Source organism: Bos indicus x Bos taurus, chromosome 11 (genome assembly GCF_003369695.1).
Source record: "Bos indicus x Bos taurus breed Angus x Brahman F1 hybrid chromosome 11, Bos_hybrid_MaternalHap_v2.0, whole genome shotgun sequence".
NCBI classification, from domain to species: Eukaryota; Metazoa; Chordata; class Mammalia; order Artiodactyla; family Bovidae; genus Bos; species Bos indicus x Bos taurus.
In genome coordinates, this window is record NC_040086.1 from 15239078 (window position 1) to 15260892 (window position 21815).

Consider the following 21815-nt stretch of genomic DNA (forward strand, 5'->3'; position numbering starts at 1 on the left):
CAAACTACCGCACAATTGCACTCATCTCACATGCTAGTAAAGTAATGCTCAAAATTCTCCAAGCCAGGCTTCAGCAGTACGTGAACCGTGAACTTCCAGATGTTCAAGCTGGTTTTAGAAAAGGCAGAAAAACCAGAGATCAAATTGCCAACATCCGCTGGATCATGGAAAAAGCAAGAGAGTTCCAGAAAAACATCTATTTCTGCTTTATTGACTATGCCAAAGCCTTTGACTGTGTGGATCACAATCAACTGTGGAAAATTCTGAAAGAGATGGGAATACCAGACCACCTGACCTGCCTCTTGAGAAATCTGTATGCAGGTCAGGAAGCAACAGTTAGAACTGGACATGGAATAACAGACTGGTTCCAAATAGGAAAGGAGTACGTCAAGGCTGTATATTGTCACCCTGCTTATTTAACCTCTATGCAGAGTACATCATGAGAAACGCTGGACTGGAAGAAGCACAAGTTGGAATCAAGATTGCCAGGAGAAATATCAATAACTTCAGATATGCAGGTGACACCGCCCTTATGTCAGAAAGTGAAGAGGAACTAAAAAGCCTCTTGATGAATATGAAAGAAAAGAGTGAAAAAGTTGGCTTAAAACTCAACATTCAGAAAATGAAGACCATGGCATCCAGTCCCATCACTTCATGGCAAATAGATGGGGAAACAGTGGAAACAGTGGCTGACTTTATTTTTTTGGGCTCCAAAATCACTGCAGATGGTGACTGCAGCCATGAAATTAAAAGATGCTTACTCCTTGGAAGGAAAGTTATGACCAACCTAGATAGCATATTAAAAGGCACAGACATTATTTTGTTAACAAAATTCCATCTAGTCAAGGTTATGGTTTTTCCAGTGATCATGTATAGATGTGAGAGTTGGACTATAAAGAAAGTGGAGCGCAGAATTGATGCTTTTGAACTGTGGTGTTGGAGAAGACTCTTGAGAGTCCCTTGGACTGCAAGGAGATCCAGCCAGTCCATCCTAAAGGAGATCAGTCCTGGGTGTTCATTGGAAGGACTGATGTTGAAGCTGAAACTCCAATATTTTGGGCAACTGATGCGAAGAGCTGAGTCATTTGAAAAGACCCTGATGTTGGGAAAGATTGGAGGCAGGAGGAGAAGGGGACAACAGAGGCTGAGATGGTTAGATTGGCATCACCGACTCAATGGACATGAATTTGGGTAAAGTCCGGGAGTTGGTAATGGACAGGGAGGCCTGGCATTTGCCATTCATGGGGCCTCAAAGAGTCGGACATGACTGAGCAACTGAACTGAGCTGATTTGGTCTTGGAGTCATCATTGATTTTTCTTTCCCTCATACTCTGATCTGATCCATCAGTAAATCCTCAAATATATCCAGGATCAGACAACAACTTGCTTTCTGCCACCATTGTGGTCAAATCCCCATTGTCTCTCACCTAGTTAATATGCTACTTCCTTACTGGCCTTCTTGCCTCTGTCTTAGTTGCTCAGTAATGTCCAACTCTTTGTGACCCCATGGACTGTATAACTTGCCAGGCTCCTCTGTCCATGGAATTTTCCAGGCAGAAATACTGGAGTGGGTAGCCATTTCCTTCTCTAGGGGCTCTTCCCCGCCCAGGGCTTGAACCTGTCTCTCCCGCATTGCAGGCAGATTGTTTACTGTCTGAGCCACCAGGGAAGCCCTCTGTCTTATTACCATCTGCCTGTATTCAGTGAACATCTGAGTTGATCCTTTCAAATTTGAGTTCGACATGTCATTCCTGTGCTCCATCGCCTGTGGTAACAGCCAAAGTCCCTGACTGGCTCTCGAGGCTTTTCCAAGCCAAGCTCCTGTTGCATCTTTACCGTCCTCCTCCCATTCCCACTTCACTCACCCAACATTGGCCTCTTTGTTCTTCCCTGAACATTCCAGGCACATTTCTGCCTCTGCGGTTTAGTACTTGTTCCTCTGCCTGGAATGTTCTCCTTCCAGATAGACATCTGCATACCTTGCTCCATTACCTCATTCATAGCTGGGGTCCAGTGTCCCTTTCCCACAGAGGCCTTCCATGTTTATTCTACTTAAAATCTCACTGCCGCCTTCCACCCTTCCTTACGTTCCTTCTCCTTCCCTGCTTTATTTTTCCCCACAGCACTTAGCACCTTCTAATATTATATATAGCTTACTTTTTAAAAAATTCTATTCTTCCTCCCTTGCAATATAAAATCCATGAAGGCAGAAATTTTTATGTTTGTTTCATTTATATGTTCCTAGTGCTTCTAATACTGCCTAGCACATACTGGGTCTTTACTAAATAATTATTGAATGAGTGAGTAAATAATGTCTCCGACCAGTTATTCAATCAAGTATACATTCACTGTCCACTGTACACATGGCGCTGAACCAGAGGAGGAGGCAGTAGCAGCAGATCACCAAGTGGTCTGATTTGTACCAAGACGGCTACAGTCTAGTGAAATGGACAAGGACAAAGCTAGCCAACAATACGAGGAATCATAGAAAGGCCCAGAGTCATTTGTGAGGTGCAAGTTTTATAGAGTCTGAGGAGACCATTTCTGCCTTTGGTAGACAATGGAGGTTGGTGACTTTGACTTTGAAGGACACATAACATTTGAATAGGCCAAAGGAAAGGGCAGTGATAAGGGTCTTCCAGGCGATGAACAATATGAGCCCAGCCCCAGAAACAGAGAAGATGTGCGTGCTTACCTCTGTGTGTGTGGGTGTATGTCTGTGTGTGTGTGTTGGGGGAACAGAATATTTGTGAATAGGCTAGTTTTTTTGAGTGAAAGGAAATAGGGCAGTTCCAGTAGGAAAGCTAGACTGGAGCCAAATTACAGAAGGTCTTGAATGTGAGGCTAAACTCTTTGGATTTTATGTGGCAAATAGGGAGCCATTGAAGGTTTGATTTGTGTTTGGCTTACTTTCGAATGAAGGAATTTGGGTGTGTGGAGGTGATTTTGGAATATTGTTTTGGCCACACTGGCCACAGGAGATCCTGGATTAGGGCAGGCTCAGGAGACTGTAGTGATGGTCTAGAAGGACAGTTATCAGTTTGGGAGGGGCAGTCAGAAAGAAGGGATGACGTAAGGGAATTTGCAGAGGAGGACTTGACAGGGCTTGATGGTCTCATTGTATAATTTTAAGTTAATTATTTAGCAAGCAGCATCACAGTACAAATAGATATGATGTGAAGGTATCTTGCAGTTTGTCATGTGGATCCAATTCAGGCAGTCTGTAGGCCGTGCCAGACATGCAGGCGTTTGAAGCTGCAGTTGTACGTAACTAGTACAGGATGCAAGCTGAAGGGCCGCAGACACTACTTGTGACGCGAGTTTGAACTGTCTTTGCAGAAGGAGAGCTCTTACGTGCTGTTGTCTCCTCAAAGTCCCAGAATGAGGGAAAATAGGAAAATAGAATTAAAAAATTCTTTCCCACCTTTTCAGACATATCCAGGAAATAGGTTTAATAACAAAACTCAGGCAAAATGAGAGTGATAATTGAATGGCTTTTGTGTATTTTAATGGCTTCCTGAAATCAAATTAGTATAAAAATAGGAGTGTTTGGTTTTATATCAGCGATGGTCCGCGAAACTCAATGAATTTGTCTGTGGTGCATTTGTTTGAGAACCGGCAGGTGTGTGTTCCATTTGCACTTGAGCTTTTAAGATTGCTCACTGTCATTCACTTAAAGCCTATCTATTTCATTTTCCCAAATAACTTCTGAAACCTCTAAAATCCAGCCTTAGACTTCTGGGAATTGTGGGCTGTTAGAAGCTGAAGAAAGTGGGAGGAAGTGGTCCAGTGGTCACAAAACCTCCCAAGCAGGATTTTATAGACTCAGGACCAGAATTAAAGCAAACATCCTTAGGTCTCCTCTTAGGTAGTTACTGTTCTCATTGCTCCTTACCTTGAAGCAAAAAGTAAACATAAATTGCTCAGATATCAAGCTAGTCTGTGTAGCCCTGAAAAAGGAGAATGTCACTTCCTGTCACTTCTCCAACCCTCCCTCCCTCAACACTCATACTTTATTCCTTTCATCTTGTCAGTTTTCCCCACTCCCCTTTTAAAATTTTTAAACTTTCTTCCTCAATTAACTAGTTATCTTTGTAAGGTTATATGATATTACATACATACACACACACATATATGCACACAACGACACTTGTGTAGACAGAAGGACTGTGGCCATAGAGAGGAGGTGAGGGGTCTCTGTGATGGGACAGAAGTTAGCTTGGATGTTCACCGATTGATGCAAAGTCAGTAGACGTGCCAGGAGGGAACTGGCTTGACAATAAGAGATAAGTGTGAAGAAAGGTGAGGATTTGAGAGTTTACCCAGCGTCCATGGCTATCCCACTCTTCCTGTTTTCCTGATAGCCCATCCAGTTTGACCTGAATTTTTTAAATGTTTAAATGAAGTACTTGGAGGCGGGGCTTCCCTTGTGATCTTGTGGTTAAGACTCTGCATTTCCACTACAGGGGAGAGTGGGTTCTACCCTGATAGGGGAACCAAGATCCCACATGTTGCGCAGTGCTGCCCCTCCCCATAAAAATGTACAGAAAAAAAATCGATGAAGTGCTGTTCTTAACAGTTCCATTAAAGGAAACTGGAATGGCTTTTCATAGACATCCACTTTGTGCTTCCATCTGCTGCCATAGCCGCCTCTAGTATGGTGTTCAAGATATGCGGTAGCTGGAGCTCCCTCTTTACGATGTGCGAAAATCTGAAAGATGGCCGGTAGGTGCCTGTCTCTTTTTCCCCCAGCCCTTTCCAGATGCAGCTTAACTACTGTCACCCTTTCAAGGACGGTGTGCAGGAGGCTTGCTGATAACACCGACTATGCCTGCTGTGAGAGGCTGAGGCTAGCCGACTGCTTGGGTCTTGGGTGGAGATAGGAGAAATGTTGGAGGCGGTGTCTCTGTAAGCCCCTTGCTGTACATCAGGTGTTTGTGCCAGCTTGCAGCCTGTGAGCTGCATGAGGTTGCCTGGCTACCAGTTGGCAGGATTAGTGGGAAATGTGGGGAATTGTAGACTGGATAGACGTATAGGGAGTGGAGGCAGAGCAGTCCTGTCAGGAATAAAAGCGCATGAAGGATAGTCTGAATTCTCTAGACACAAGGGTTTGGTCACTTACTGTATGGTCTAAATGTACCACTATTTCCATATTACATAGCTTGGTAACTTTTTATATAGTTTATAATAAACTCTTTTGGCAGCAATCATTTCCAAAAAGCAAACAAATTTTAAACATGTGTTTTTAGAGAATAATTAAGAACTTAATTTTTACTTGTCAAGAGAGGAAATGTGTAACTTGCACAAAATGTAGTTGATATAATTACATTCCACCTCAGGGGCCGTAATCATTTCACCAATCACATGAAAACCAAAAACTCACGTCTTCGGAGGAAACATTAGCATTTATGTCAAAAGTTAGTTTTTTCAGGAATTCCAGGACTCCACAGTTCCACCGCTGGGCCTCAGGCCTTGGTCAGAGAACTGAGATCTGGCAAGCGCCGTGGTGCAGGCAGTGGGGGGCGGGGGGGTAGTTTTTGTTGTCGTCGTTTTAATAGGGAGCATGTCCAAAGATGACAACTTAATACACAGCTGTAGGAGGTGCATTTTCATGTTATTCTGTGAGACTAGACTTTTTTCCTAGTGCAAATGAAAATGAGCAACATTAGTTTAGAAAATTAGTTGATACCAGATATTCTCGTGTGTGTATGAAAAATAAGATCATAGCTGTTAATGTGCTAGCTCTTTTAGCAGAAGTAGTTCATTAACAGTTGACTTTGCCAGTTTTATATCAGTGACATCAGATGCTTCAAATAGAAAATTCATTAATTTGGTTCTCACTAGTCATCTTTTCACCTGATTAGTGGATTCAACATAAAATTTTTGGTAATGTGCCACATCAAAGGTGAAACATCTGACATTATTCTGAATGCTATTATAAACTCAGTTAAAATGTTAAATATCGAAGATAAAGGTACTTACAGGGTAATAATAAGGATACAAATTTTGGTGGATCATGGCAGGATGGTAAAAGTAATGTTCTTTCTGAATTAAGAAAACCAATGGAGCAGAAATATACTGGGAGAAGGTTGTAGTGGTGGGTATAATATGGTCAGACAAGCTTCTACCAATGGAAATAAAAACTGTTGTCATTTACACACACACACACACACACACACACACACACACACACACACACACACACATTATTTGAACATATCCATGATGTCTGCACAGGGAGGTGTCTGTCACCTTCTCAACTTTAGTCAGACACTTAACAAATTGTGACCAGTTTTTAGTTACTGCACTTTTAAAATTTATTTAGCTAGCTGTGCTGGGTCTTAATTGTGGCACATGCGATCTTAGATCTTCCTTGCAGCATGCAGGATCTTCAGGTGTAGCATGCGAATTCTTACCTGCAGCATATGGGATCTCATTCCCTCATCAGGGATTGAACCCAGGCCCCCTGCATGGGGAATGCAGAGTCCAAGCCATTGGACCAACAGGGAAGAATCCTTTTGTGATTTTTAAATGTTCAGATAATCAACATTTAAAATTTTTTACTTTAATACATTTTTCAAGAAATAATTTCAGTTTTTTTAAATTAAATTTATTTTAATTAGATAATTTCAGTTTTGAGAATGTATTCTCTGATACAGTAAAACCAATTTGACGATCAATACTTTGTTGGTCAGTAAATAAGGTCTTTTTGAGATCGTATAATTTTAATGATTTTTTAGTGCCTTGTTTCACTTTCAGAAATGTTGCGGTTTGAATGTGGTCCCCTGACTAGCATTATTGAGATCCTGCTGTGAACCAGACGTGGATGTGGGAATGAATTAGACTGTGTCAGTCTATCAGCAGAGAGCAGAGTTTCCTCTGGGAGATGATATGGACAGAAGTAGTTTGTGGAGGACCTTAAGGATCCTTCTTCAGAATTAGCTAACCATATAGATGTCGAGGTCTGTTGTGGTTTTGAATAAAAGAGTGATATGACAAAAGTGATACTCTAGGAAGTTTAAATAAAGGATGAATGTCGTGGATAAGCAATCAGTAGCTTTAGCAATAAGGGTGGAAAGATAGGGCTTCCCAGGTAGTACAGTGGTAAAGAATCCACCTGCCAATGCAGGAGACTCAAGAGACATGGATTCAACCCCTGGGTCAGGAAGATCCCCTGGAGTGGAAAATGGCAACTCACTCCAGTATTCTCACCTGGAAATTTCCATGGACAGAGGAGTTTACTGTCCATGGGGTCACAAAGAGTCGGATCTGACTGAGCACACACACACACATGGAAAGACAGAACAGTTTGAAGCTGTTTATAAAGGAAAATTTTCTGGGATTTATTCCTTGGGTTGGTAGGAATGAAGGAGAGTTTGGAATCTGAGAACATGGCAGTTTTCTCAATTGTTTGATTAAGAAGGAAATGTTCCTGTTGATAGACACAAAGGATATAAGAGAAAGGGAAAATATCTTTGGTAGGGGATAATGATGTGATTTTGAGTGTCGAACGTGAAGAGATGTTGCTGTGTCTTGAGTAGAGATGGCCCACAGTCCACTGGGCATAAAAGCCTGAAGCCTAGGAGTGAGGTCGAGCTGGCTTTCGGTTGGGTTTTCTGTGGCAGTGAGGCAGATCCATGCAAGTGAATGAATTGTTTATAGAAACTGTGTTGGAAGAGAACCTCAGGCAAAATCTTGAACTTTGGACATCTCCAGGGGTTGGGGGAAGGGAGAGGAAATAGCATCAGTGAAATATGATTCAAGCAAAGTACACCAGAGTCTTGATCAGAGGGAGAGAAGGAACCTCAAAGAAGGAATTCATGGAAACTAAAGGAAAAACAAATGTCAGTGAGAAATGTAACTGGAGTGATAAAGTCTGAAGAAGGCTAAGAAGAGTTCATTGGATTTGGAGCTAACTATTGACCTTCAATACCAGCTTCAGGAGGTTAAAGAGTGAGGATGAGGAAATTGACATAACGTCTATAGACTGTTCTTTTAGGAGCATGTCAAGGAAGTGAGAGTCAAAATGTAGAGTGTTGTACCAAGGGGCAGCAGAATCCAGTAAAACTTTTCAGGATACTGAAGACTTTGATGGGGTTGAAGGGCTTCCCTGGTGGCTCAGACAGTAAAGAATCTCCCTGCAATGCAGCACACCTGGGTTCAGTCCCTGGGTCAGGAAGATGCCCTGGAGAAGGAAGTGGCTTCCCACTCCTGTGTTCTTGCCTGGAGAATTTCATGGACAGAGGAGCCTGGTGGGCTACAGTCATTGGGTCACAAAGAGTGGGACACAACTGAGCAACTAACACTTTTCACTTATGGAGTTGAATCCAGTGAATGAAGGAGAGATTGAATATTATCAAGAAAGAGGGGCTGACAACTAGGGAATGTCATTCTGGAGAAGAGTGGAATGAGAAGAGATGAAGGTGTTAGCTCTGGAAACAATAATGTTTCAAGTGAGATGAGAAAGAAGATGAGAGCATTAACATTATAATAGCAATTTCTACTTATTAAGTATCTTCTATACTTATACTTACACTATAGTGTAAGCTAGAATGTAAGTGGAAATGAACTCTTTCTAAATCATTGTAAGATATGAACTTGGAGAAACAGTTGGGATTTAGACAGGAGGCAAACATTAGGAAAATTTGTTTCAGGAAAGGAGACTAGCAGATGCAAAAACCAAACATGTAGCAAAGGTTTCTTGGTAACTGTAGGTTTTGACTATTTATGTTTAGATTCAGTTATAATAGTAATACTAGCAGCTAACGCTGAGTATTTACTGGGTGCCAGGAACTGTTGTAAGCATTTTGCCTATATTGTTAGTCCTCAGCCCAGTCCCTGAGCTACTTAACTGTTTTTACCCTCATTTAACAAGTTAGGAAATAGAGGCCTAATTAGTTTACACCAAAACCCACAGTTTATGTGAGGAGTGGAGTTGGGATTTGAACCTGGGCTTTCTGGTGTTGCAGCACTTACTCTTAACTTCTTTGCTGTTTTGTCTCTAAAGGATGTTGTCTTATGTTAGGGAGGAATGGTGGATTTGGCTGAGGTCAAGTTAGAAGTTATGGAAAGCTTTGAATACAAGACAGTGCAGTTTGAATGTTTTTCTTCCTTTAATTCATAACTATTGGGGCTTTCATCAAGAGCACAGTGAAGTTGTAACTTTGGTGTATGGGACAGTCCAGCACACGAGAGCTGGTGAGTCTGTCTCTGTGAGACCAGGGAGTTTTCAAGGGACCACGGCAGCCCTTCCCAGCCCGTGCTGTGTGTAAGATCAGACCTTGATGATGCACTGATAGAATTGTTAATTATCCTGAGAGCTTGTGTTCTTCCATGATTTCTGGGGGTTAACTTTCTTTCATGTCAGTTTTTGAAAGAAGAAAATGTATTTGCAGTGGAGTTACAGAGTTTCCGTCTTGTACTTGTGTTATTGTGGTGGGGAGGTCCAAGGAGACTGGAGCTTACATTCCAGTGGAGAAGACATAATGAACATATGCAAATAATATGTAGAGGAAAAAAAAAAAGAAATTATTTCCTTTTTGTCCTTCCTTTCTCATATTGGTAAGCAATAAAAAATGAAACTCTTAAAAAAAAGAAATGAAACTCTTAAGGTCTAACTTGCCTAACTGCCAAGAAATATGAGCACTGAGATAACATCTGGGCCATAGCTGGAACCGAGGGGTAGAGGGAGGGGTTCCATTGCCGTAGACCTGACTCCAAATCCTACTAATCTCTAGGTGAACCACTTCATCTTTCTGAGCTTCAGTTTTCTGGTTTGTAAAGTGGGGGTGTAATTCCTATGTTAGTTTGATCTCGTTGGAAAATTAGAGCCAATATATATAACGTGTCTGGCATATTTCCTGGTCCATACTAAGTTCTCAGTGACGTTGTGTATCCTGACCATTGCAGCGTGCTAATAGTGTGGTAGAAAATCATCGTAACCCCATTTTCTGTAGCCTAAAAATAGAGAACTGTGTCTCACAGGAGAGTCTCATGCAGGTGATACGTAAACACCCATGTACTCACACTGTGAACTGGAAAGAGTAGGCGAATAGAAGACTCAGTGGTAACCCAGTCTAGGATGGGAGTAAGAGGGAGACACTAAGAATTAATACCCTTTCTGAAAGTGAAGTCGCTCAGTTGTGTCCGACTCTTTGCGACCCCATGGACTGTAGCCTACCAGGCTTCTCCGTCCATGGGATTCTCCAGGCAAGAATAGTGGAGTGGAGTGCCATTGCCTTTTCCCAGAGATCTTCCCGACCCAGGGATTGAGCCCGGATCTCCTGCTTTACCGTCTGAGCCACCAGGGAAGTCCAGTACCCTTTCTAGTGATGAAAAAAGTGCTGCTTCTGTAGTTTAAAAGAAGACACTGACATAGGGGAAACCTTTGAGAGAGAGAGAAGCTGACAAAGCTGGCGGTTTAAGATTTGTGTTTCCTTAGGGAGGAGAGGGAGAAGGCAATGGCACCCCACTCCAGTACTCTTGCCTGGAAAATCCCATGGACGGAGGAGCCTGGTGGGCTGCAGTCCATGGGGTCGCTAGGAGTCGGACACCACTGAGCGACTTCACTTTCACTTTTCACTTTCATGCATTGGAGAAGGAAATGGCAACCCACTCCAGTGTTCTTGCCTGGAGAATCCCAGGGGCCGGGGAGCCTGGTGGGCTGCCATCTCTGGGGTTGCACAGAGTCGGACATGACTGAAGCGACTTAGCAGCAGCGGCAGCAGCAGGGAGGAGAGCTTAGTATTTAATAGTAAATGAGAAATTTGGTTATGAAAGAATTGGTTGGTGGTGCACAGTTTTTAAAAATACGAGCACCAAACATTATTTTAGGAAAAGCTACTACCAGACAACATTGATATCTCTCTTGAGTTTGGCTTGGGTCATTTCCTGTTTAATGAAGCCACATTCAACCACTTATCTGAATTTGGGGTCATGGGAATGAGTCAGCGATGCAGAACAGAGAGAATGGAGAGTGTTGTTTGGCATCAGGATTCAGTTATAACATGTTGCACTTTATTATACAGAATATCAGAAAAATCCAGTCAACGCATAAGGAAAATTAGTAAAGTAGGTGAAGCTACTGATTATTCATTTGTTCTGCAGAAACCTTGAGGAGGAAAGAAATTTGAGTAGTAGGCTCATAAGTTAAGAAAGTAATTTGTAATATCACGTAAGCGTATGGCATCTATTGTATATGTGCTTTAGATAATCTTGTAAAAATTAACTTCATAATTCTAAGAGTAATCCATGCCTGTTGTCCAGTGGTGCTTGGTCTCTGTTAGTTCTCAGGGGAACAAGCTGTCCAATTCTGTTTTAGTTATTGATGTTTAATAAGTGTTGCTGGGCTTTTCAGGTGGCATTGGTGGTAAAGAACTCATCTGCCAGTGCAGGAGACATTAGAGAAGCAGGGATTTGATCCCTAGATCGGGAAGATCCCCTGGAGGAGGGCATGGCAACCCACTCCAGTTTTCTTGCCTTGGAGAATCCCATGGACAGAGGAACCTGGCGAGATATGGTCCGCGTAAAGAGTCAGACTCGACTGAAGCGTCTTAGCATACAGTCACCCTCTTCACCACAGGTATTGCACACCAGGAACCAGGAACCATTGTGTGACTTCAGGCAAATCACTTCCTTTCCAGACCTCATTTTTCTTGTGGCCTCTTTTTAATTGATTTTTAAGCCTCAGTTCCTTTCTTAGTTCATCAAACCTGCTGATTCTATTTGCATCATCAGTGTATTTGTTTTGCCGCTAGATGGCAGTAATGTACCTTTGAACCCTGTGGCCTCTGAGTTCTCAGAATCGGGGATCTGAAGGAGCCTTGGAATTTTTGCTTAATCCCCACCCCCCACCCATTTAACAACTGGGGAAGTGAGACTCAGAAGTTAAGTGACATGGCCAAGGTCATTCAGTTCTTCAGAACCTCTTGAACCCCAGTCAATCTATCTTTCTATTCCTGTTTCTCTAGGGGGCTTTTGAGGGAAGTTCAAAGAGAGATCATGTTTTCAACCATTCCTGCTTTTGGTTAATTATTTAAAAAATAATTTAAAACCATTCTTCAAGTATGTATGTCATATTCAAAATAGTCTGCTTTTGTGTCTCTGTATTGGCTTCTTCCGAGTAGAAAATTGGACTGTCAACTTCTAAAAGGCCACTGCCTGCCTTCACAGTCCACCCTGGAAATGAGCATCACAGCAGTCTCCACCAGAGCCTCCGCGATGGTTATTATCTTTCTCCATTCTTGCCCAGTCCCTTGGTGAGAGGTTTGCCTTTCAGTTCTTTGCTCCAGGTAAACATCCATTCTTCCGCTTCGTCTTTATCCGTTTGCCTATCAGGAAAACTTTCTGAGGGAGAGGTAGATAATGCTCCAGTTCTTAAAAACTTGATCTCCTGGGTCTTCCCAGCATGTGTTAAGTGGACTGTTTCCTTTCCCACCCCCTCTGCTGCTGACAAGAATGGCCCTGCCACGAACCATGGCTGCGTGTGGGCAGAACGGTGTAGAGGGAGGCAGCATGGTCATGTGGAGATGACGGCCTCTGGAATCACACTGATTCCACTGAATCACACCCAGATCTCTCCTTCATCGCTGACTGACTCTGGTCTGTGTTCATCTCTCCAATGAGGGTGCTGTCTGCTGCCTTGCAGGGCCATTTGTGAGGAATAGACAGGGTGATGTGTGGAAAGCACATAGTATCAGTGCTCGGCTACATAGTAGGTGTTCACTGTTGTTGTTCAGTCGCCTAGTCACGTCCAGCTCTTTGTGACCCCATGGACTACAGCGTGCCAGGCCTCCCCATCACTTACCATCTCCTGGAGTTTGCTCAGACTCAAGTCCATGGAGTCGGTGATGCCATCCAACCATCTCCTCCTCTGACGCCTTCTTCTCTTCCTGCCCTTGATATTTCCCACCATCAAGGACGTTTCCAATGAGTCTGTTCGCATCAGATGATCAAAATACTGGAGCTTCAACATTAGTCCTTCCAGTGAATATTCAGGGTTGATTTCTCTTAAGATTGACTGGTTGGATCTTCTTGCTGTCCAGGGATCTTCTCCAGCACCACAGTTCAAAGGCTTAATGGTGTTTTAAAGCTTAAAGGCTTCTTTGGTGTTCTGCCTTCTTTATGGTCCATCTCTCACAACTGTACGTGACCACTGGGAAGACCATAGCCTTGACTATACAGACCTTTGTCAGCAGAGTAACGTCTCTGCTTTTCAACACACTGTCTAGGCTTGTCATTGCTTTCCTGCCAAGAAGCAATCGTCTTATGATTTCATGGCTTCAGTCACGGTCTGTAGTGATTTTGGAGCCCAAGAAGAGGAAATCTGTCACTACTTCCATCTTTTCCTCTTCTGTTTGCCATGCAGTAACGGGGCTGGATGCCATGATCTTAGTTTGTTTAATATTTAGTCTTAAGCTGGCTCTAGGTGCTCATTAAATGCTAATTATTCTGGTTGCTATTGTGTGGAGAGGAACAGGAGTGACTGTGGTGTGTGAGGAGCCCAAGAGAGGAGCCCGGGAGTGGGTCTTAGCCAGAGGAGCCAGTTTTTTTTTAATGGAGACCAAAGGAAAGGATGCAGGTATGTTAGGGTCTGTGTCACTGTTGTAGAGAAATAGTGTAGAGTTGTGCCGCTCAGTATGGTAGCCACCAGCCTCATGTGGCAGTTGAGCATTTGAAGTGTGGCTGGTCCAAACTGAAATCTGCTGTTAGTGTAGGACACACACCAGGTTTCAAAGACTTCATATGAATGAAGTGAATATAAAATATCTCACTGATCTTGTATACAAATAACATGTGTAAATGATAATATTTTAGATATGTAGATCTAAGTAAAATGTTGTTAAAATTGATTTCACTCATTTCTTTTTACTTTTAAAATGTGACTGCTAGAAAATATAATGAGGCTAGCATTATATTTCTGTCTGATAGCATTAGACTAGGAGATGGAGACCTTTTGTATGCAACCATATACAATGTTAACTTGGGGATTCATGTAAGTTTTAACTTTTTTAAGCTTCTTTTGAATTTTTTTCTTTTATGATATTCTCTTCTTAAGAGCATGACCATCCTAAATCAAGATGTCAATCAGGGTAATATAGGTTAAGTAAGAGTTAAAAAAAAAAAAAAGTAAAAGAGGCAACAAATATACTCCTTCAGATCAGATCAAATCAGATCAGTCGCTCAGTCGTGTCCGACTCTTTGCGACCCCATGAATCGCAGCATGCCAGGCCTTCCTGTCCATCACCAACTCCCGGAGTTCACTGAGACTCACGTCCATCGAGTCAGTGATGCCATCCAGCCATCTCATCCTCTGTCGTCCCCTTCTCCTCCTGCCCCCAATCCCTCCCAGCATCAGAGTCTTTTCCAATGAGTCAACTCTTCACACCTCAAAATCCAAGGACCCCAATTGAGATGCAAGGTATAAATGGATTTTTGATGGTTTAGTGGGTCATCTAGAAGCAATTAGAAGATACTAGAGTTTTTTTTTTTAAGCCATTGCATGATTCAAAAAATAGGGTGTGTACAGAAGTCGTCTCCCATCTTGATTATTTGTCATTAGGAGATGAAAAGCTACTAGCAGTCAATGATCCTAGAATTTTTTTAGATGCAAATTATTGAAGCAATTACACAAATGATCAAGAGTAAAAAGAAAAGGGAATCACAGTACTATATATTAAATTGTTATCGGCTTGATTTTCATTAAACTTATTTTGGTATTAAGACATTAGTTAAAAAGGATTGACTTGTTTTAAAAACTTAGATAGTAATCTCATCACCAGCTTATGTTGGAGCTGTAAGATAGTTGCTAATTTCAGACATTTATATAATCTTTGTCTTTTGAGGTAGATTGAAAAATAAATTTTCAATTTTTATTTTCACTTGAGTTTATACTCACTGTTTTTTATGACACATATGAAATAGTTCTGTTGTCAGTTTGTTCTTTGCTGATGCAGGAAGCGAGCAGGGCATATGCATTTTGAGAACTTTGTGGGCACTTCTCATTTTTCTTGATTTGATCGCAGGATGAGATATTCCTCATTCCAAGTAAACTTGCTGCCATGATTCTTTGAGGGTATAACATGCTGTCACTTGTAAGAGGCAATGTATTTTAAGTGCCACCTTGTATAGAAAATTAAATGCTGATTTCCTAGGTGGCGCAGTGGTAAAAAAATCTACCTGCCAATACAGGAGATGCAAGAGAAGGGGGTTTGATCCCAGGGTAGGGAAGACTCCCTGCAGGAGGAAATGGCAACCCACTCCAGTATTCTTGCCTGGAAAATCCCATGAACAGAGGACCCTGACAGGCTACAGTCCATGGGGCCACAAAGAGTTGGACGCAACTGAGTGACTGAGAACACACACACGCACAATAAAAGTCTGATCAACTATTGGTTATTAGCATTCAGAGACGTTAAATGGAAAAAAAGTGCACCTTATAAATGATGAATTATAATACACAGATTTTGAAACTTTTGAGTAGACTAGAAGGAAGCTTGTTTTATACATTAGCATCAGACTTTAGGCCCTCTCAGAGTGAGTCACTTTCAGTGAATGTGGTTTAGTGCATTGGAACTCTTTTCATTTGATTCTTTAAATAACCAGACAAAAGAAAAGTGTAATGAGCTACTTTTTAAGTTGCTGGAGTCCCTTGATTCAGAAAAGGGAACTTCTAACTTAATTTCAACCTCTGCATCTCCCACTGACCCCCAGACACACACCAACCCTGTTTTCAGCCATTACCTATGCTTCTAACAAAATTTGTTCTCTTAAAGGCTGCTGATAGCAGTTATTTATAGTCTCTTGTAAATTCAGGACAAAGTGTTAAATTGCCCAGGAATATTTGCTTTCTAAGCCTTATCTCTAATTATCGACTGAAAATCTTTATCTGCTTAAAGAACTTTGAGGCCTCAACTAGCCGTATGGAACAAGTTTTGTATGAATGGGGGAGGGTGCGGGCAGCCTCCTGTCCGCCTCTGTGGAAGGCCGTGGACGGGTAACAGAGCAGCTCGTTTCCTTTCCCACCCGGCAGTGTTCAACCACGTCTGTCTGCTGGCTCGCTGCCCTCATACTGGCAGTCAGAGCAAGTAAGAGAGCAAATTCCTTCTACCGTTGGCCTGACTGACTGTATCTGAGAGGAAAGCAGAGTTGTAATAGCTGCATTTCTGACTAATTTCATTGAATTTTTATCAGTTTTATCTTCCTTTTGATAGAGGCTATTGAATTTTAAGGAAACCCTGTGATGTAAAGAATTCTTTTGTAATTCTCAATAGCCACTTCCTACTTACCTGTTTTCTTTTTTTTTTTAATTAATATATTTTTTTAATTGGAGGTTAATTACAATATTGTAGTGGGTTTTTGCCATACATGGACATGAATCACCCATAGATGTACATGTATCCCCCAGCCTGAACCTCCCTCTTACCTCCCTCCCCATCCCATCCCTCATAGTTACCTGTTTTCCACATCTCTAAATTTACAAATCTTACTGACTTAAGTCAGGCTTTCCACTGTGAATGACTCTTTGGTAATCCAGATTCTGAGCCTACTTTTTCTAAATTTTTTCAGGCATTCCTAGGCAGGTACATGCCAAGGCAGTTTGGCTCTTGGTTAAACAGCAAAAGTATACTTGTGGTCCAATTTGAAGATGGAAGCAAAACTTTTTCCTCTCAAGTTTGTAATACGATCATCACTTGTGACTCTGCTGATGCTTTGTATACTTTTTACATAGTTACATTGATGCTCAGTAAAAATGTAAAGTTAATTTATCATATTGGGGCTTATCAACAGAGCTCTCCATTGTGTTCATGGAGTTGGTTAAAACAAATGGGTGTTTCTCAATTAAAGATGTGCAGTGTTGCACATGCTTTCATTTTTGAATTAGTTTTGAAAATTATATGGAAAAGTATCATCTCCATAGCTAAGGTTTCTAGTTTAAGATACAATGTAAGGCAGTATTTATGATATAGCTCTGTAGACTACTAGTGTAGTGTGTTTGTTGATAGCATCCTACGGGGTTTTCAGATTAATCCTATAAATGTCTCTATGTGTTTGAATGACTTCGTCTTTTGGTCTTGCAGCTCGGAGTGTGGTTTTCTCTGGGCTGTGCCTATCTGGCCTTGGAAGACTACGGAGGTTCAGCGAGGGCATTTCAGCGGTGTGTGACTCTGGAACCCGACGTAAGTTTGTTTGGTCTTCTTTCCTTATCACAGCTCTTTGGTACTGTCTAAATTATTTGAACTGTACCGTAGTTCAGAACAGCAATTCCTGCAAGTACGTAGTTTCAGTTTTGCAAGATGATTAAGTTGTAGAGATTTGTTGTAAAATATTGTGCCCATGGTTAACTGTCCCGTTGTGCACCTAAAAATTTGTGAAGAGGGTGATCTCATGTTAAGTGGGGTTTAGTTTTGTTTTGTTTTTGTTTTTCTATTAGCTTTAAAAAAATTTTTTTTATTGGAATATAATTGCTGTACAATGCTGTGTTGATTTTTGCTGTATGACATCATGAATCAGCTGTATGTATACATATATCCCCTTCCTCTCTTTTCTCTCCCACCCCCACCCACCCATTCTACCCCTCTAGGTCTCCACAGAGCACTGAGCTAAACTCCCTGTCCTTTACAGCAGTTTCTCTCTAGCTTATCACAGTAAAAGGGGAGAGAGAAAATAAGGCAGAAAGATTCAAACTTTCTATTATTTTTATGTCCAAGTAAAAGGACATCATTCCTTTTGTGCTGGAGGAAAGTGTACCATTGGTAGAAGGTCATGCCCTAAGGTATATGATTTATAAATCTAGAAATAAGTGTTTTCTTATAATATCTAAGGTATTCATAGTTTTGTTTAGAAAATAATTGTAATAAAATAGTTTTTTAGTTAAAAAATATACTTTGCTGAAATATACAGCAAAGTGTCACATATATTTTGTCACTCCCCACTATGGGCTACCTGTTAATTGCATTATTAGAAAGTTCTTTTTTTGGTAGTTTATGGTCTTTAAATATTTAACAGCTTTACTGAGATGGTAAATAACTCACATACCATATAGTTCATCCATTTAAAGTGTACAATTCAGTGATTTTTTTTTCTTTTTTAGTGTATTCAGAATTGTGCAACCATCACCACCGTTTTAGAACCTTTTTATTATTGTAAAAAGAAGCCCCTGTACCAGTTAGCGATCATTCCCCATTTCACCCAGAGACTTTGCACTCGTACCTCCCACCCCGACCCCTAGGCAACCACTGATGGATATTCTGTCTCCATACATTTGCCTGTTCTAAATGTTTCATACAAATGGAATCATACCATGAGTAGTCTTTTTGGTGGCTTTCTTCACTTAGATTAATGTTTCCACAGTTCATCCATGTTGTCTCATATATCAGCACTTCATTCCTTTTTATGGTCAAATCCTATTCCATTGTATGAGCATATCACATGTTAACTTACTCATTCATCAATTGATGGGCATTTAGATGGTTCCACTCTTCAGTTACTGTGAATCACGCTGCTGTGAACATTCACTCACAAGTTTTTGTGTAGACACATGTTTCCGTTTCTCAGCGTCTTTGTCGACGCTTGTCACTATCTGTTTGATTATAGCTGTCCTAGTAGGCAGTATCTTGTTGTGGTTTCGGTTTGCATTTCTTTGACAGCTGATTATCTTGAGCATCTTTTCATGTACTTATTGGCCATTCGTGTATCATTAGAGAAATGTTTACTCACATCCTTTGCCCATTTAGGTTATTGGTCTTTTTATTGTTGAGTTGTAAGAATTCTTTCTGTATCCTAGGTATAAGCACCATATCAGATATATGATTTACAAATTTGTTTTCCCATTTTGGAAGCTGTTTTTCACTTTCTTATAGCGTCTTTGAAGTACAAATGTTTTTAATTTTGATGAGGTCTAACCTGTTGCTTGTGCTTTGGTGTCACATTTAAGAATCCATTGCCAGATCTAAGGTCATGAAGATTAACTTATCTTTTTTTCTAAGAGTTTTATTGGTTTAGTTCTTATGTTTATGTCAAATCTAATGTTAAACCTAGTCATTAAGCTTACCCTACTGTGTGTGGTGGTGCATATTCACTAAACTTATTGTGGTAATCACTTCGCAAATATATACATGTACCAAGTCACTATGTAGTACTTCTAAAACTGTATATGCTGTCTGTCAGTTGCAGTGCTGTGTATAGCATTGTACAATGCTGTGTATCAGTTACATCTCAAAACATAACACTTTCAGATAACATGCTTTCTTTTTTTTTAGTTCAAGAATTTTATTTGGTTCTTTTTACACTTCTTGTGTTTCTACTGAGATTCCCTAATCATTCCCTTATTTTGTTCATGTTTTCTTCAAATATCTGATTATATTTATAACAACTGCTTTGAAGTTTTTATATGTGTATTCCAGTATCTCCTTAATTTCGGTGTCTATTTCTGTTAACTGATTTTTAAATTGGTCATGGATGAATTTTCCTGCTTGTTTGTCTACCTTTTTTTTTTATTATTATCATATAGTACACTTGTGGATGCTATGTTGTTGAGTTTCTAAGTTTTGTTGTCTTCCCTTGAAGAAGGTAGAGGGGTTTTTTGGCATTTGGTTAATTTCATTATGGATCAACTTAATTTTCAGCTTAGAGTAGGTCTGTTGTTGTCCTTGTTTTAGAGTTGCAGTCACCCTTCTCTTGAGGTATAACATTTTGGGGGCTGAGTTTAATCCCACGGCTGATCAGTAAGAATTCTCCACTAACTAAGATTGGTTGAAACTTGACTAGCTCCCAGCACTTGTTTGAGCCCTGGAATCTCCATTCAGCTCACAGCTCTCTGGTAGTTGTTCCCTACTTGGCCTTTAGAAGTTTTTCCCTGCACAGTATAGCTTAGTATTTAGCCAAGGATTCAAGGAGTTGCTTATTGAGATTTCTAGAGCTTATTCTCTGAATAGATCTCTCTTCCCTGGTAGTTTGTCTTGCAAATTCAACCACCTTTGCAGCTCTGAACTCTGAACTTTTTTCTTCCTTTCAGTAAGACTTGCTGTGTTTTGTTTGGTTTCTTTCTTTCTGTGCTGTGGCCCTCTAAGTGCCTTTAGCTAGAAGTGCAGGTTGATTTTTGAGACACCTCAACAGCTCTTCTCTCAGGGATCACAGTCCTGTGTTGCCCACTGTCCAACTTCTCAAAAACAGTTGTCCTAAAATTTTGTCCAGTTAGATGTCTTTTTATGATAATAAGACTAGTCTGGTCCTAACTGTATTCTGTCCATAAGCAGAGGTCCATTGCCATTAATTTTTAAATTGTGTCTTTGGAACTTCAGAACTACATACTCTGTGTTTTATAAAATGTGGAACGAATAAGAGCAAGCATAATTTATATCATTCTTGTTAGAATCAACATTTATACCGACTTTAATTTATTGTCATTGCATAGGAAAATAGGTAGAGAAATGTGTTTGATGAAATACGTAGCCTTAACATTGGAGAACACACACTCCTTTATTCTCCTTTCTGATAAAGGATGATGGTGAAATAGCAAACCCTTTTATGATAGGAAAAACAATATTCTGCACTGCTTTAGATTTGTAATTAATCTATATATTGTATAAATACTGTTATAAATTGCCCAACTATTTTGTAAATCTAAATTTGAAAATAGAATCTTTTCTAAATTCCAAATTAAGGCTTTAACAGTTATATCATTCTGTTGATTATTTTTGTGACTTTTAAAAAATTATAAATATTAAGTTTAATTATAAATGTTTAATTTAATTTTCTTATACACTTCTAACCTTATTGAAAATTATGATTGTAAAAGCACATCTTGAGCCAAGAAAATATATTTTTGTTGGCAGCAGTTATACCTAAAGGAGAGAATAGTCTGTAACTGAATTCTCTATCATTTCAGAATGCTGAAGCTTGGAACAATTTATCAACTTCTTATATCCGCTTAAAACAAAAGTAAGTACACCAAAAAAGATGAAGAACTTTGCTTCCAAAATAAATGAATGAGATTTTCTTCAATTGAACAGTGAAACATTGTGCCTTTCCTCGTTATCTTTTTCCCCTTTCCTACCCTTATCTTTGAGTTACAATGACTTAATTTAGCCATTTGCATTCTAAGTGTAGTTTATTTCTTTAAATCACTTAGTATGTAATAAATATTTTTTGAACTCTTTATTTGAAACTGAAATTTTGTGTCCTAAATTTCATTACATGATAAAAGCAAGCATGCCTTTAGTCAGCTCAACAGACAGATTCTTTTTTTTTTTTTTTAAATTTTTTACTGGAGGATAAATGCTTTACAATATTGTGGTGGTTTCTGCCATACATCAACATGAATCAGCCACAGGTATACATATGTCCCCTCACTCTGGAACCTCCCTCACATCTCCCACCCTATTCTACCCCTCCAGCGTGTTGCAGAGCATGATTGCTTGCTGTGTACTGAACATTATTGAGAAACAGAAGTATGAACCAATGACTTCAGGGAGTTTGGGTTTAGAAAATATTATGCCATATTATTTAAAAAATTGATTAATAATCTAGGTCATATGTGGTAAGTCTCAATGAAAAGTACAAAGAGGGCTAGGATAGTAGGTAATATTTGTAGAACACTTACATTCTCTACCACTTGTATAGTCCTCTGAGGATCTCAGAGAAGAGATCATGTGTGATGCTGGTTCAGAAACACTTCTGAGAGATTGTTGGACTCAAGCTATAATTTGAAGAATTGGTAGAGGGGACAGGCTTTGGAAATAAATGGTCATTAATAGCTGTCCTTAGCCTTCTGAATTTGGGTGACCAGAAGCAGGGTGACAGGCACGAATGCCACA

General features: G+C 40.3%; 1 protein-coding gene across 3 annotated transcripts in view; it reads left to right on the top strand.

The window, feature by feature from the left end:
- Positions 1-21815, top strand: part of TTC27 (tetratricopeptide repeat domain 27) — a 185080-nt gene that overhangs the window by 128133 nt on the left and 35132 nt on the right. For all 3 annotated transcript variants that reach the window (XM_027554978.1, XM_027554979.1, XM_027554977.1), the window contains exons 14-15: positions 17079-17177; positions 20888-20940. In XM_027554978.1, coding sequence (XP_027410779.1) covers positions 17079-17177; positions 20888-20940 — 152 coding nt within the window. The remainder of the gene's footprint in view (positions 1-17078; positions 17178-20887; positions 20941-21815) is intronic.